General features: G+C 40.7%; 1 protein-coding gene across 2 annotated transcripts; it reads right to left on the bottom strand.

Moving 5' to 3' along the window:
- Nucleotides 1-1,871: 1,871 nt before the first annotated feature.
- On the bottom strand, nt 1,872-10,599 carry LOC146561775 (ras-related protein ORAB-1-like). 2 transcript variants are annotated; one of them, XM_085243075.1, is made up of 7 exons: nt 10,181-10,599; nt 5,482-5,554; nt 4,380-4,475; nt 3,747-3,842; nt 3,198-3,329; nt 2,492-2,738; nt 1,872-2,345 (listed from the first exon to the last, which is right to left on the bottom strand). In XM_085243075.1, exons 1-6 carry the CDS (start codon nt 10,192-10,194, stop codon nt 2,538-2,540), a joined length of 612 nt encoding a protein of 203 aa, XP_085099201.1. In that variant the 5' UTR covers nt 10,195-10,599; the 3' UTR covers nt 1,872-2,345; nt 2,492-2,537. The 2 variants fall into 2 exon arrangements, with proteins under 2 accessions (XP_085099201.1, XP_085099199.1); XM_085243073.1 differs by having other exon boundaries at nt 1,872-2,738.
- Nucleotides 10,600-17,774: the final 7,175 nt, after the last annotated feature.

The raw sequence follows: 17,774 nt of genomic DNA, 5'->3' as shown, positions 1-17,774 counted from the left end.
TTACACTGCTCCTGTGTAAGTAAGCAGTTGATAAATGAACTTCTGTCCTTGAAGGTCTGACAGTTTGTGACTAGAGGCTTTACTCTGCACTGCTGCAGGATTTAGACATCAACTAAACCTTTACAGAAATCAGCACATTCAATTCTGAGAATTTAGGGAACCATTTTTAGTTTTTTATCTCCTACTACTATAATTATTCTTTTCTCATTTTCTTGTTTGTAACCTTGGTTACTTTTGTTCATTTGTCTTCCATTTATCTTATTCTTTCATCTGCATTTTATTTTGTTCATTCCCATTGTGCTTTTGATATCCAGCTATTTCCCTCTCCATGTAAACTACCAGTCAAAAGTTGCAGATACATACTGATGAGATCAGCTATATGAAGCAAGATGCATGGAATTATGTATCAAAGAAAAAATATTGGTAAATAACTAAATAAATGGATAGAAATATGTTTCATATTTTAGATTCCTCAAAGCAGCCACACTTTGCTTTGTTGACAGGGCTGCAAACCCTCGGCCTTCTCTCAGTGAGCGTCATGATGTTGTCACCTGACATGGTCACCTCACAGGTGAGCCTGTCAGCGTTCATTTGTGGAGTTTCTTGCCTTCTTATTGCTGTTGGGACCATCAGTTGTGTTGTGCAGGGCAGGTTGGTAAATAGTTGACAGCCCTATTTGACAGATCCAATCAGCTAATAAAGAGAAACAACAGCCCATCATGACTTTAAGAACTGAAGGTCAGTCAGTCCTAAAAATGGCTAAAACTGACTGTGTGCAGTGCAGTCACAATACCATCAAACACTACAACAAAACAGGCTCACATGAGGACCGTCCCAGAGTCCCCTCTGCTGCTGAGGATACATTCATCCGAGTCACCAGCCTCAGAAATCACAAGTTAACAGCTCCTCAGGTTAGAGCCCAGATAGATGCCACACAGAGCTCCAGTAGCAGACACATCTCACCATCAACTGTTCAGAGACGGTGTGAATCAGGCCTTTATGGTCAAATAGCTGCAGAGAAACCACGACTAAGGAGAAGCAACAAGCAGAAGAGATTTGTTTGGGCCAAGAAACACAAGCAACGGACATTAGACCAGTGGACATCTGTGCTTTGGTCCGATGAGTCTGGCCTCCAGTCACCTGACCCAAGTTTGGGGTGAGATGGACCGTAGAGTGAAGGCAAAAGGACCAACAAGTGCTCAGCATCTCAGGGAACTCCTTCCTGTTGGAAAACCATTTCAGGTGACGACCTCGTGAAGCTCATTGAGAGAATGCCAAGAGTGCACAAAGGAGTAATCAAAGCAAAGGGCAAATATTTTAACGAATCTAAAATATAAAACATGTTTTGAGTTATTTCTGTGTTCATTCATAGTCTTCACGCCGTCAATGAGAACATACAATGTAAAGAGTCATGAAAATAAAGAAAAAACATTCATTGAGAAAGTGTGTCCAAAGCTTTGACTGAGAGTGTATATTATCTTGGATTTCCCCTCCCGTTTGCAGATCAGAAAGGCCTCAGTGTTCTTTTCTTTGCTGAGTATTTAAAATGACATGTTTTAGGGCACAAATGCTTTGGCTCACCCGACGTTAACCGATGCTCCATGGGTTCAGGCTACAGGTCATTTCCGTACAGCAAGTGGAATTTCTTAAGCTTTATGTGCATCCAGCGACACACACAATCGTGTTGTGACTTCTTCTTATCCAGAGTTTGCTTCAAACTGAATTCAGTATTGTGGTTACACCCAGAAATTTGCAGACCCTGTGTATCTGGCAGCAGATATGCCATAAACCTTAAATAAGTAGGCACGTTTTTGTTTGTTTGTTTTTACATCTTACTAAAACTCCCAGACACATCCTCCCATTTCATACAGTCCAGTAATACAATATTTATTTTCAATTTAAGTGTTACATTTTGAGCAACCAACTTACAGTTGTCTTCAGCCACAAATGTAATGCAGAGAAAGTGAAACTGTTTCAATAATGGTTGGAACAAAACAGAACCAAATCTGATTTTACAGATATATACATAATGTTTATGTACATATACTGTTACACTAGACTAAAGCTGCTTAACAGTTGAGACACTGTTGTGCAAAGGTTTGTGAGAAAACTTGGACAAAAAACAAAACAAAACAAGAAACACGCTTGTATCGCAACAGACAGATTATGTAAAAGACTGCAAAATCATCACTGAAGGAAGAGAGAAAGAAAAGGTCGGTACAAACAGAAACCTTAATCATGTATCAACTTTGCTGTAGGAATGCAGAGAAAAAGACACGTCCACCCACACTGCTGTCATGAACTTGTATTCAGGTGACCAAATAAGAGAGAGGAGTCTCACAGCTCTGAAAGGGGGAATGATGGGGATCTTTAGAATTTGTTGTCAATAACTAGACAGTATGACAACAATGATGCACTTTTTGTTTTTTTGGTAGTGTGGCTACATTATATACAGTACAAATACAGGCAACTTCATCTTGTTCTCACATACCAATTTTTTTCTCTTGGGGAGGGGGTTAAACAAAGTGGTTCCTTTCTCAGCAGCATCCACCTGATGAAGTCTTGACAGTAGTGCCTGGAGTCAGCTTGACATTGGGCTTCTCCCCTCCTCCGGCTGTGGCCCCAGGGCCCATCCTCTTCTTGATTTCAGCAGCCATGGTCATGAAGGCCTGCTCCACATTTGTGGCATTCTTTGCGCTGGTTTCCAAAAAGGGGATTCCCAAAGAGTCTGCAAATTCCTGGATACAACAGAGGGACAGAGTCACTTACCTAAGAAAGTAGTGCGTGTGTCATATATACATATATGCATATCACATACATACACACATCTGCTCTGCCTGTCAGGTGTCAAGCCCACTTTATGCAATGACTGATCATGTGTCTGAAGGTAAGAAGGTTCGCCTGTTATCTATGTGCACCATTAATGTAAACTATGACCCCAGGGCTTTAACCCGGTTTCAGTGAAACCCTTATAAGTCACTTATTCATTTGGGATTTTGTTTATGCAGCTGAAAGCACCCAAACCACTTGGCTAAGGTTCATGGAGACAGTTACATTCAAGGGCTCTCTGAAGTGCATTTCTCATTAGAGCCTTACCTTAATGGTAATCCATCTTAAATAAGAAGTCATTCAATGAATGTCCTGCATGTTACACTAACCTCAAGATGGTTTTGGGAAGCTATGTGAGGAAACTTTACCTTTGCTGTTGTGTAGTCCACCACTTTCTTTGTCGTCAGGTCACACTTGTTCCCGACCAGTAGCTTGTTGACATTTTCACTGGCGTAGCGGTCAATCTCCTGGAGCCATTGTTTGACATTATTGAAGGACTCCTGGGACAAGAAACCGATAAACCTGAGCAGTGAGGTTTGAACTTTGGACATTAGACAGAAGATAGAGATCTATTCACAGGCGACGCTCTATGATAGACACGATTTCAACTTAGCCAGTCATCAAATGTGTATCAAAGAGGAATGCTTTCTCATTTCTCTGAGGACAGCATGGCTACACTGTATACTCTGATCAACGCCATCTTTAATGACTCTCAGCTCATGAAATGGAAACATGGTGGTTGGCTTATTTCTTTGGACCTCAGGAACCCAGAAACAGCCAGTCAGATTGTGTTTTGTCATTTAGACAGTAGATGATTAAATGTCATAGTTTATTCTACACAAATTATCAGTGCTGCTGAAAAACATGGATGTATTACAATTGTATTACGTGTGTGAATTATGTGTCGTTTGACTGACCTGATCTGTAACATCATACACTACGATGATACCATGAGCACCTCTGTAGTAGCTGGACGTGATTGTACGAAACCTTTCCTGCCCCGCTGTATCCCACTGTGAAAGGATAAAGATTATCCGGTTGATAGCTGACTTTGCATGAACACAGACAAAGAGAACACACAAAATAACAATACAATTATCTCTACACTGAAAAATTCACTGGACAACAATTTCTAATAGCAACAAAAATACAAGAATACAAGCATCCTGAGTTGTTAGGTCATTCACTCGTCATGTGGTTTGTAATTAAAGTTGCCATGTTCTTGTGAGTATCCATGCACAAAATGAAATTAAAAATAGTGTGTTTGTTCTAAAGCCTAATATAGATTTTCCACTGTTGTTGTCAGTAATCTAAAAAACAAAAGTACTGGGCAGCAGCTTGGAAACAAGACATACCAGTAAGTTAGACTAATGAATGCACCGTCTTTCATACGATAAGAAAATAATAGGAAATCAACACAGTTATGGCAGACTAATCTCTTCATGTTTCTGGGTGCACAAATTTCCAAACACAGACATGAACATGAACTGAAAGATGGTGACCGACGGACATGAACATAAGACAGCTTCGTGTAGCAGGAGAGTACTTACAATCTGAAGTTTAATGGTCTTTCCATCTAATTCTATAGTTCGTATTTTGAAATCCACACCAATAGTGCTTATGTAACTTTCTGTGTATGTGTCATCCTGCAAAAAGAAACAAAGGTAATTAGATGATCCATACATCTTGCTCACTTTGTGCTTCAGGATACACACATATATACACACCCATCTAACTCTAGGACATAGTAGCCAAGGCAGGGCTGCTCAATTATGGCAAAAATCATCACTTGTTACTTGAGACAATATTAGGATCACAATTAACAAACAAGACTTTTGTAGTAGGACAGAGGAAGCTCTGGTGTCCCAGTTTTAGACTGGGACATAAACACAGCCTACATTTGAGGATCTGTGCAAAGTTGGCAGTGTGAAATTTATCTCAAAACCTTACACAGGCATGTGATGCGATCTGTGCGTATCAGGCGATTGCTGCACACAGACTGAAGGTTTTGTAGTGAGAGAAATGTTACATGTGGTCTTTGACATTTGCATGCGTGGAGGGATTTCTGATTTCTGAATCTGAAGTTACTTAATTGTGCATAAACAGGTTGGATGTACGCATTTGTAAAAACGTTTTATATGTGGTCACAACGCTCTGTGTTTGTGTACAAATTGGAACACTCATTTGTGAGTCCTCAAAGGTTACACACAAATCAGTGTACACATGTGTAATCTTAGTTTATGTTTGTGGCTCATTTACCTTCTAAGGTAAATGTCTCCCCATAAGAAAAGGTTGCTAAATTTATCAACTAAAACCAGAGTTATGATCAAAATGAATTCATCACATTCACTTTTTCATTTTTAGAAACGCTGGAAGCCAAAAATCTTAACCTTGAGTAATGATTGCTCTACCCAAAAAATGGAGCACGTTACAATGAATGTTACAAACAAGACAGTTGTTTTTATTTTTAAATAAATACTTTGAAGAAACTGCAATAAGTTAATAAAACTACTATTGTGCAGAATGATTTAAGATTATCCAAGTGAAAACATTTTCAAAGGACTGCATGAAACCAATACTGTGACACTGAGACAGTTTAAGTCAAATGGACTTAAAGAAACACCCTTTATTTGCTTTTGGGGCAAAACTTACTGCGAATCGAAGAAGAAGGCAGGACTTTCCAACACCAGAGTCACCAATCAGGAGTAGCTTGAATAAATAGTCACTGTAAGGGAAGGGCACAAATAAAACCTCTAGTTTGAAGATATTATTCATGCTGCCATAGTAAGGAAACACACAAGAACCATTCAGGATATCATGCTTCTTATTCATAAGGTTGCTCTGACCAATACTCAGTCTTAGTTCCATCTAAACATCTTCTTAGATGAAAGGTTACATTTTATGAGCAAAGGGAAACAAACAAACAAACATGACAAGCATCCTTGCTGAACTCTCCCAGATTTACAGAAGTTAGCGTGCTAACGCCTCTCCTCCATTAGTACCAACTCAGCTCGACTTGATTTTAGGGTTTTCTGTTAGGTACTAGGTTTTAGTTTCTACTCGACTGGGGTTCAAAGAGAACCAAGTCAACTTGAAAATGTGATGCCGACAGACTGTGTGCCACCGACTGGCCGATCACTGGTGTCATTCAATGAAACCACGTGTGGCGGGGCGTGGTTTGCAATGCTGCTGCAGGTGCAATGGACGCACCTGCGTGGCATCTGCAATCATGCCTCAGCCGGCTTAAAAGTTTGGAGTTTTGAGTTAAGGTTGTTGTTATTTTGAGCTGGCAGCGGGAGAGCTACAGCTGCATGTGTTTAGCAACCATAACTGTGGGTTAATAAAGATGATCAAAATGCCACTGGGTCTATCGTGCATGTTTACAGTGATGCTGAAACCCAGGATGGGGGGCACAGCAGACCCACAGCTGGGCCGGCAAGGCGGGAAGCTGGAATAACTACTAGAGGTGGGAATCACCATACATCCCACGATACGATATTATTGCAATTTTTTAAAATATTTTGCAATATTCAGATTCTGTACATAAAGGTAAACTTTATCAATATTCATTTTATCTAATATCAAAGTCTCACACTCAGTCTTTCTCTCAGTTCAGTCAGTTTTATTGTTGACAAACTGAACGGTTTGTATTACAGTCTAGTCCAACTTAACTGGATGCAACCATCTGGTACAATTATAGCTATTCTGAACTATGCAATTTATGAAAACTATGCAGCCCATTCAGCAACTGAAGAATTTGAAAGTAAATTAAAACAAAATATAATTTTACATTAAATAAAAAAGTTTTAAACTTAATTAAAATAAAACATGTCTTAAATTAAAATAAGTAAACTGTCGTGTTTATTGCTGCCAAAAAAAAAGTTAAACACATTTGGACAGTGAAGGAATGTCAGGATTCTTGCTCAGAAAAAGTATCAACATGCTCTGAAGTCAGAGCACAAAAACCTTTTTTGTAACAAAATATCGATTTCTGCTGTCCCTGCATCGATACATTATTAGCAAACAAAATATCACGATACTACACAGTATCGATTTTTTCCCCCACCCCTAATAACTACGGGTCCAGACTGAGCTCCATTTGCGGAAGATAGGGGCCTCGCTGGCACCACCGCTAACCCCACCAGTGTGCTCCACAGCGCCGGAGTGGAGGAGATCCGGTTGGATCCGGCGCCTGTGCCAGCCCCAAGGGTGTGACCAGCCTGCTGCAGCGCCCGTTCCCACCCCTTGCGTGGGAGCCATTGGGGTTCAGCAGGGGCTGGTGCCCGTTCCTGCGCCCGGAAGAAGGCCGAGGAGACCAAGTCAACCTGAGCCAGAGTGCAGAGCGCCAGAGGCACCATGTGGGGAGCCGCTCCAGGCGGGAGCGGCGTAGGCACCGTGCGGGGAGCTGATCCAACTCGGAGACGCAGCGGTGGAGGCGCCGCGTGAGGAGATGGAGGTGCCCGTGCCTGCGCAACCTAAGCCCGAGGTCGGCGGGCAGGGTAGACCGGTGTCAAGCACGCTGGTGTGGTGCGGCCTGCTTGAAGCCTGCCCAGCTGCACGTGAGCCCCGGCTCACTGCCACGCCTGCTGCACCACTGCTTGCCACATGGGTGGCCCCCGGTCCAGCTCCGGGGCTGCTGCTGGATACGTGGGCGACCCCCGGACCCACCTCAGCACCAGCGCGAGGCGTGTTTGTGATGCCTTGCCACACACCCCGATGTGCGATGGACGCACCTGCACGCCATCTGCAATCACGCCTTGCCGGCTTAAAAGTTTGGAGTCTTGAGGTAACGTTGTTGTTATGTTGAGCTGGCAGCGGGAGAGCTGTGTGTGTTTAGCAACCGTAACCGTGGGTTAATAAAGATGGTCAAAACGCCACTGGGTCCGTCATGCGTGTTTACACCACCATTTCTGAAACCCGGCAATGAGAGACATGGTGGCACAAAAAGCCATACACCAAGGATCAGGTATATCATTGCGTCAACATCCTCTACTGTGTTGTGTTATTGCCACATACAAATTATGTCATGGGGCTGCCTTGCTTTAACAACCCCACACACACTGAGACGGTGTTTATTTTTAATGGTAAATGAGTGAAGCCAAGTAGTGTAGCGTTGAGTAGGTAGTGGAAGAAGTACATGTAACAGTGTGACTTAACACATGAAACCAACTCTCAGGATCAACAAATGCACTGGTTGTTAGACAGCTCTTTCTACTTTACCTGGGCTCTCAGAGTGCTCTATACAACGTTCCTCATTCACAGAAGCACTTTTTTCTATGCAAGTGCTTTCACACACATTCACACTTGGACAGATACATTGAAAAGCAACTTGGGCTTAGTGTCTTGGTGCAGCCAGTCATCGGACCACCCTGTGTGAAGTTAACTGTGGAGAGTGGGTAACAGACTCTCCATTTTCATTCGCCAAAAACCCTGCTGAGGCACATGACAAACTACATACTATGGGTAGAGAATTCAACCCCTATCAACCAAATGAATCACCTTAAAAATGCAACAAAGGCAGGTTTGAAAGCAAACTTTAAACAGGAGGCTTAAGTCTTCATCCATTTTAACAGAGACTCTCCAGTACCCTTCCAGTTCAATTCAATTTATACAGCACCAAATCCCAACAAAGTGTTTTATATTAGCAAGGTAAAGAGTCTCAATAACACAGAAGAAACCATCACAACCAGACAACCCCCTATGAGTAAGCACTTGACGACAGCGGGAAGGAAAATCGTCCTTTTAACAGGAAGAAACCTCCGGCAGGATCAGGGAGGGGCGGGGCCATCTGTCAAGAGTGACTGGAGGAGAGGGCAGGAAGCCACTGGAAAAAGACATTCAAAAAGGATCTATGTCTTATGTATCTATATATATGATATTGATAATATCAAGTCAGGCATTCCTTTTGTCACACAATAAATGTACTTTATATTATTTTTAATCTGTGGATTATTGATAAAACACTTACATTCAGTGGAACATAAAATTTAGCAAAGTTATTAACAATTAATAATTTACCAGTGAATAAAATCAATAATAGCCACAGTCAGTCTTTTCATTTTTCATGAACAGCAAAGCATAAATGCAGAACTTTATTCTCTCAGTATCTCAGTCAGTGTTATCCTGCTTTTGAGGACTAGCTCAGTTCTTTACTTTCTCACTGTAATAAATTCCAATCATTCCCTCTTCGGTAAGCCTGTGACTATGAACAATGGTGGTTCCTGTGAAACGCTAACTGCACTGCTCAACACAACTCTGGCAGCAAACTGACCAGAAAAAAGAATATGAAAAACTTTGGGGTTCAAACTATTAACTCCCATTACAATCAGTCTCCTTGTTTAAAAGAGTCAAACTGTGTAATTTAGACCTTCCTAAAGTACTTGCTTGACATTTTAACCAGAAAGTCTGTATTCATGCATAGAATTCCAAGTTTCCTCGATTCTTTTCATTTTTAAACTGATGAGTTGACCCAAATATCTAGCCTATACCAAGAAAGTGAATCACAAGATTAAGGACTCAACTGAGGTGTACACAGTTATTACTTAACTGTCACTTTGAAAACTATACTTTTAAAATATTTAACAGGAGCTCTGTGTAACAGCTTATTAGAAAGAGGAAAATATCAACAATCAGCCCATGTGAACATTTACAAATGAAAAACATAAGACTGATCCAAAGCTTAAGGAACTAATACTCAAAACTGCAGCGTGGAAGTCTGTCCTGCATCATGTGACCAACACATGACTGGGACTGTGAAAGGAGCGTTAAAGCACAACCAGGCTATAAGACTGAAAACTGACTCATAGACAGCAAAGACCAAAACCAACAATTTGCACGTAAACAGTGGGTCCATTCTGCCACAGCACCTGCTGTATACAATAACCAGATCAGCAACAGGTCATGTATGCTAACGTAAATTATTTAGGGCCCCGTAATGACAAGTTGATGAATTTAGCAAAAATACGGGTGATGGCTCAATAATATAATTTTAACCAGATTAAAGAAGCTGTTAAGCATAACAAAAGCGGTTACTTTTTCCCTTCCTGCATCTGAAACACCGGGAACCAACACCAGAGTCTCTAGGGTGCTGGCCCAACAGCTGGCTAGCACTGTGACAACCTATAAGACACCACTGCTTCACGTGAACATAGAGTGTTAAGAGTACAGTATCGGCCTGGACGTTTCGGCTAGGGTCAGCTGATGTTCCTAGCTAACCTAGCTCAACTGCTAGGTTACAACTCAACATCAAGTTATTTGCCAACGCCAACTTACTTGTTAGCGCAGAGCTAGTCTTAGCTAGCTGACCAAAATGTAACACAACTTTATGTCTACGTGTAAGTATGATACTTACTATTCTGGATTCATTGTTGACTCGTTGAATGGTGTATCTCTTCAAGTGAATGTCCCCTTTATTTCTCTACAGATAAACAGCGTTCGTTACGACTAGCTTACTCTGGTTTCCAAACCAAAACCGGTTAGCTGTTCCTCAGTAAAAATCCAAAATGGCTGCAACGTCCACCAGGAAGCAGCTAACATTAGCCAACTGTGTCAGCCGAGTCAGGGGTAACACAAATTACGAAACCCGCTTTCACGAATAAAACAGACCTATATTGCGTTTTACAGCGGTAACGCTAAGGTGAACACACAGGTGATATGGGCAGACGTCTGGCTAACCGGCCTTTTCTCTCCCTCCAGCTGAGTATGTGTCGTTACCGCAACAGCGAACTGTCAAGCTCCGTAGGAGGGATTACATCATTTAGTGAAACGTGGCAAAGAGGAGTCAACCTGTGCACCGTGTCAAACTACAAATGATACACAACTTCCGGGAAAACACTTCAGTATAAACCATAAACCTGGATGTTGAACTTATAATATTTTATGGAGTCAGTGGACAGTGACCGGTCATGAATGCTGCACTCCAGCAGCTTCGCACTCTGCACCAACGCGCAGTGCTACATGCCTTGTTTTGGTTTGCCATTGTGTTGTCGATATTATCAGATTATTCTGTTATGTACAATGAAAGCAAAGAATAAAACAATCTATATAAGTTTATTTATAACGTTATGATTCTCTCTTCCGGTCACATACCGATTTATTGTATCAAACTTGACAATAAACTCGACTGTATGTTTCTTTCTGCTGTTACGTCCCAGACAGCACATTTATTTGATTGTTTCTAGCAGACAAACGCAGCAGTGCTATTATTGTAAATAAAATACAAGTTCTATATTAGAAGTTAATAAACAATGACAGAAAGAAGACTTCCTTTATTCCAGAAACTTCTGTCCTCCTGAGTTCATGAGTGTGTCACGAGTCATGGCTGTGTCATCACTCCGCACTGAGGAAATACATGTGATTAAAAACACTGGTGATCATGTCACCACATGCAGTTCGGCTACAAGAGTCACTTGTTTAAGTTACAAACGTTTTTCCACGAGCAGTAAGTAAATACTGTGTTTTGCTTGATCTTTAAGACCAATCGCTGCCGAAAGTATCCACATCAGCTGTTTCAGTTCTCTAAGGAAATGAGCGTCAGCGCGTCCTTTATTTCTTCTGTTATCATAGGATACGGCGAGCTATCCGTGATGAAAGGGGAGGAGAAAACGCAGTCCCATAGTTCATTGCGGCGCACAACTCGTCATAATGAACAAAGTGGCGCAGATGATGTAAATATTCATTGTAACTGCGTTTTCTATTTAACGTCATAACCTGTTGATACGTTATAAGATCTGTTAAACGCACAGCTGAACCCTGACCATCACACTACTGGAGTAAAAACTGGTTGTTGAATTGAAAGATTATGGTCTATGAACTGGTAACACTGGTTTTGTATAATCAGTTTTCATTACAGCTGAGCTTTGCTGTATTGCAGTCTTCAGGATTCATTTGTACTTCGGTACAGGTCAGTTAGGATAAGTAATAAATGGAAGGAAATTTGACCTCAGTCATAGAAATCCAAAACAGTATAGCAGTAAGTTATCACATAAAATGGAAAAAGCAGTCACAGTTAACATTTACATTTACTTGACCCACGACAGCTGTGCTCAGACTGATGACCTGTCCACGGGGTGCCTCATCTCTCAGCCTATGCTTGCTGGGTAGGCTCCAGCCCCCCGCGACTCTCATAAGGATAAGTGGAAGAGGATGGATGATCGGCACCATTTTGTTTATTATGTTGATTGTTTTCATTTCTCCTTTCATAAATGCTAGTCTGACGCTAAAGGAGGCAATAAAGGAAGCACTGGTGCTCCTTTCATTAGTAATTGGAGTACTGGAATAGCTCTATTTATGGTCCCCAGGCAGATGGTCACTGGTCATGGCAGATGAACGTCCCTCCCTGAGCCTGGTTCTTCCAGGGAGGTTTTCAAGTGTGTGTGTGTGTGTGTGGGGGAGGGGGAGGGGGTCCCATGTTGGGGTTTTCACCATTTTCTTTGTATTATGTCTATGTATTACCTGTATAAAGTGCATTGAGTCACCTTTTGTTGTGATTTGGAGCTATATAAACAAAGTCTCTGTCAGTACTCTTGCTGCAGCAACTGAAGGCTTTTCAGGGAGTTTTAGTCCAGCTGAAAAGTAATATATACATTAATTAATTTCTCATCATCACTCTGAGACAGGACATTTCTCATTTTAGAGATGTTGCACAAATGGAAGAAAGCAGTCTTACATATTTGTTTAATATGTGCGTTGAAGGACATGTCCTGGTCAAAAATGACTCCAAGGTTCCTCACAGCGTTACTGGAGGCCAAGGTAATGCCATCCAGAGTAAGAATCTGCTTAGAGACCATATTTCTAAGCTTTTCAGGGCCGAGTACAATAACCTCAGTTTGATCTGAATTAAGAAGCAGAAAATTAGAGGTCCTCCCAAAAGGCCATTCCTTTACAACTTTAAGACATTCCTACAGTTCGATTAATTGGTGTGTGTTATCTGGCTTCAAGATGGATAATGTTGGGTATCATTTGCATAGCAGTGAAAATGAGTCAGAGAGATAAGATGACTCCACCATCAGCATCAGTAAGAAGATCACTTTTCACCTTCACCAAAGCTGAACGGACGGCAGTCGGGGAGCTGGTCCTGACTGTTGTCTGTGCTTATGCGTTTGTGACAGTTCAGAGTACACGACCTCATTGGAATCCTTCGTGGTACTTTAGAGCGCTCCACATGGGGACTCTGTTGTCTTAGTGGGAGACTTCAATGCTCATAATGGCAACGACAGTAAGACCTGGAGGGCCAATGAGGTGAATGACCTGGCAGATCTAAACCAGAGCGGTGTTCTGTTCCTGGACTTCAGTGCAAACAGCATTGTCTCATCAGATCTGTGGCCACCTTGATGCTTTGGAGGAAGTAATTGCCAAAGTTAACTATCAATTGGAGAAAAACAGTCTAAATAAATATCAGTGGTATTGAAAGTCGCTCTACATAATGTTACATCTATGAAATTGTTATTTTTTCTCTAATGGTTAAAATTTTATTTGTGAAGGAGTTATTAAAGTCATTACTAGTTAACGTTAAAGGGATGGTTGGCTCAACAGAGCTCTGACTGTTTGTCAGCCTGGCTACAGAGCTGAAGAGAAACCTGGGGTTGTTCTTATTTTCTTCAATCAGTGAGGAATAGTACGATGTTCTGGCTTTGCTGAGGGCTTTCTTATAAAGCAACAAACTATTTCTACAGGCTAAATGATGATGAAATTAGCAAGACACCATTTCCTCTCCAGCCTACGAGTCATCTGCTTTAAGGTGTGTGTTTGAGAGCTGCATCATGGAGTACAGTACTTTTGATGTGAGGCTTTTTCAGAAGAGCTACAGTATCCAGAGTCGCAGTGAAGAAGTTCAATTATTAATAAGATAAGCAACTTCTGTGGGAGTGGAGTTCAGGTATCTGCTCTGCACTGTGTTGGGATCTAAAGAAGATAACAGTGGAGGAATTGTTTTTCACAAAGGCCGTTCATAAGACTGATATTAATTTATGCATTTTTATTTCTGTCAAATCATGTTTTGTGAATTGCTTTTGCTATTGTACCCAACCTTTACACATAAGAGCAACTTTTGACACATTAAAAGCCATGACAGTTAAACATGTAAGCTGGTCACTACTACACTGGTAACTGTCAGTCTGAGTGACATCAGCAACTCTCTCAAGGAACTGATAGTGTCTAAATATATGCAAATGAGAAAAGTGATGAATAAATATGAAATATAGTTTCTGCTTTGTTATGTAGAGGCCAGGACACGTGATCATGTGTATAAGGGGTGCAATACATGCTCGCATATTTAGCAGTACTGGTTTGTGAATAATGTGTACAGAGTGAGAGGATAAGGCTGCAATGTATTTCTTTCTTTTTTATTACCAGGAAATGCTGTGCAGAGCCAAATCACCAATCCTTTCAACAATATTCACACGTGCTCTGTGTGTATTGAAACTTGGATTTATCTGATTTTTCTGTGCTCTGGTGTTTTCTTGTTGTCTGAAAAATAAAAACATTTCCAGAAGCCACTGAGCGACAGGGAATGTAGAACTTTATCTTTTGTATATGACAGCTTTGTACTAAGCTCTAAATATGTGATCACAAGCAACAAACAGATAATAACAGACTTTTAAAACCAGGGTGTGTGAATGCTGATTGATCTTTTTATTTATGTATTTATTTTTAATCCTACGGGAACACAGGTTGTGCTGTACCAGCAAAAGATATTTTACAGGATCATCATTAATAGATCGAACGCGTGACATATGATCACAATTTGTCAGCTTTTCTGATGATTTGGGAGTACCCGAAGAGCCTGTGGATTTAGGTAGATGATCATTTCTCAGACTTCTGATCGAAGCTTTGTGCCTGTCTCCAATGTTTGAGGGTAAACTTGATAGTACTGGTATATATTGATTTCAAGTTGATATCAGGTGCTGCACTTTAAACAATCATTTGTCAATATCACTTTTGTATGATCAGTTCTTGTCAAGCATCTCGTATGGACGCAGTGTCACACTTTCACTACTTCGAGCCATGAGGGAGAACAGGCAGAGTAAGCCCTGCACACTCTTCTCTTGCTTTGTTGATGGCCCAGATTCAGATTTAAAAAATTTGGAAAAATTAAAAAGGTACAACTGATTTCCCAGTTGGTGAATATGTTATGTTATTACGACCATCTCATTCCACTCACGTGAATTAGGGCCTTCATTTTTTGTGTGATTTCTATTTGCAGGTTAAAGAGTGTAAATTCTTTGAAGATCTGATCGCAGCAGCTGGCTGCCTGGAAGACAAGAATCTGCTTGTACATGACATTGTTGTGTTCCAATGCACAAAGAGGCATGTATGTGTTTACTTATTTATTATTGTTCAATAAGTGACTCAAACGCAGGCAGATTGCCTTGTTTTCTGGGTTTTTGGTGGGACATTTCTTTGTGCATAGCTAGAGCATAACAGGTGACCACATGACATGAAAAATACAGGTTTGGGATATGCACTTGAATAATGTGAATAATCTAAGCTAAATGTTTGTGATTACTTTATCTCCTTTGATCCATTCATTTTTATTTAAAAGACAAACTTTTAAAAAAGTATATGCACGAATAAAAACACTTGTTTCCATACTTCATATTGGACCTGCCTGTGCTGTGATTGGACGCTGTGTTTTTGCATTGACCTTTCAGCAAATGTTCAGATGCTCCAGGTGTTTTTACCTGTCAGATCAATTATTTTTCTACAAGTGTACAAATGCTCTCAAGGTGAATGGTAGGAGGTAAAACTAATGACAATGAATTTAATAATAATGGATACTTTATTGATCCCCATGGGGAAATTACTTGTTTTTCTCTGCATTTGACCCATTCACTCAGTGAAGCAGTGGGCAGCCCACTAAGCAGGCGCCCGGGGAGCAGTGTGTAGGGACGGTACCTTGCTCAGGGGTACCTCAGGGTAGCCGTTAAGTGGATTCGAACCGCCGACCTTCCGATCATGGGGCGACCACTTTACCTACTGAGCTATCCCTGCCCCTAATTTAAATGTAAAGATTCACTAACAGTGATATTATTCTGACAGTAACACGACCTGGAAGTTCGAGCTTTTAGTAATAACATAAAATGGTCACATGTTCAATAAAGTTTCTCATTAACTATAACTGTATAAAACTCGTGAACTGGATGTAAATCTATCTGCGGACCTTTTTTAAAAATAAATAAAATTGTTTGGTAGAGATGTGGCATATGTGCATGGCTCATATAAAACTCTCACACATTGGCACACATGAAAAGACAAAAGAAAAGACAAGAAATTCTAGTATTCTAACCATGACTCAGAACTCCAATCTGGCTTTGTTTTACAGGAAAATTGATACAAATTTGCCATTTCACTCTATTTTTGTATTTCTAACACTGACCTTACTTTTACACCTATGCATACGTCTTCATTGTGCCACAGTCTTGTAGTGAGGTGATGACAGTAACGTCTCCTGAGCACCTCCTATTTTTCACTAGTTCTAAGATTAAACTAAGCACGTTCCCAATAATGCTGTAAATGAGTGGTTTTTATGCATAATAAACAAGGAACAACCAAACCCAAGCCTTTTTTTTCAGTGAATATGCACATTGGTTAATTTTTTTCTTTGTTTTTGGCTTTTATTTCCTGGTGTTCTGCTTTAATATTGTTTATCTGAGTTACTGACTGCATTACAGCTTTCGTGCAATTCTCACAGCATTACAATTAATGCAGTTCTCAAATCACACTTTTATTATTTTACTCACACGTTTACTGTGCACTTCTCACTTGAATCTGACAACTCATCAGAGCAGTTTGCACTTTTGTGAATCATAACTCTGGGTCACTGAGGTTCCTGAATACTTAACAGCATTGTATTCACGTTTTCAATCATGACTTCAAACCTTTTTCAAATATGTTTGAAAGAACAAACACAGTAACACACTTTCAGCAGTTTATTGCAACAAATAGAAACACAAACTTTCATTTTTGTGTCAAAGCTGTTCATCCAAATTTCCAATTTGTCAGGTGAACTGAACTTCAGGTAAGAAGTTATGACCTGCAGTCTCTCTGGGTCAGATATAAACCAAGTTTAGGTGGAGTTTATTTTCGTTGTGCTGACTTTTTCGTACTGCGTGCTAGCTAGCATGACGGAGTTTCTATACAGCTGGGTGGTGCTATGATACTGATGTTGAACTTTATTTTGTTCATAAGGTTAATTATTATGATGCAAACCATCCCCTAAAAAAAGAATCGTCTCGTATTCAGAGAAAATATTTCGCGTTTCGTATTGAGCTGAGAAGGAACACAGTTTGTCCCGACTTCAGCTACAATGGACAAAGACACAAAGCTGGAGTTATTCTGTGTTTACGCTGCACAGCTGCCTCTTCTCTCCTGTTTCTACCGGTACTTCAATCATGAAACTGATCAATGATCAGCTGATCGGCTTTTCTCTCTTGTTTGTTTATCGCCCACTTTGTGCCAGAAAGAGGAAACCAGCAGATGTCGCGGTAAACAACAGCAGCACGTTTAAGCTTGATCAGCTGTTGTTAGAATTTATTTAATATTAATTTCTAGTATCAGCTGATGTTTGCTGGAGCCACAGCTGTAAAGCTGCTGGTCATGATGTCGGTTTGGATATGTGGTGAGAGGGAAACATGAAGATGAAACCAGGAGATGTCCTTACTGAACCATCAGAGCTGTGATGGAGAAACAGGTTTAGGTGACATGAATGAGTTGAAGGGAAGTTATGAACTGTTTCTGAGAGACAAATAACACCAGGGTCCTTTTTTAGGTAGCTGACAGCTGGTAACTGTGCAGGGGCGGGTCTAGCAAAGTGTTGCCAGGGGGGCATGTAGGGCATTAACAGGGAGAGGGGGGCACAAAGACATACTTTTCTTTCTTATTCTCATTTAAAATGTCTCGCTTTTAATAAATAATTATCTGAATCTTACAACCAACGATTGATAGAT

Source organism: Mchenga conophoros, linkage group LG13 (assembly GCF_057382185.1).
Source record: "Mchenga conophoros isolate Kocher_MC1m ecotype Shallow Benthic linkage group LG13, M_conophoros_male_GT1.1, whole genome shotgun sequence".
Lineage (NCBI taxonomy): Eukaryota > Metazoa > Chordata > Actinopteri > Cichliformes > Cichlidae > Mchenga > Mchenga conophoros.
The sequence above is the reverse complement of the archived record's forward strand: the minus strand, read 5'-3'. Positions and strand labels throughout refer to the sequence as shown.

Coding starts and splice junctions, on each gene's coding strand:
- LOC146561775 (XM_085243073.1), bottom strand. Junction 4,476..5,481: donor GCCTTCTTCTTCGATTCGCA/GTAAGTTTTGCC, acceptor TTCTTTTTGCAG/GATGACACATACACAGAAAG. Junction 3,843..4,379: donor AGACCATTAAACTTCAGATT/GTAAGTACTCTC, acceptor ATCCTTTCACAG/TGGGATACAGCGGGGCAGGA.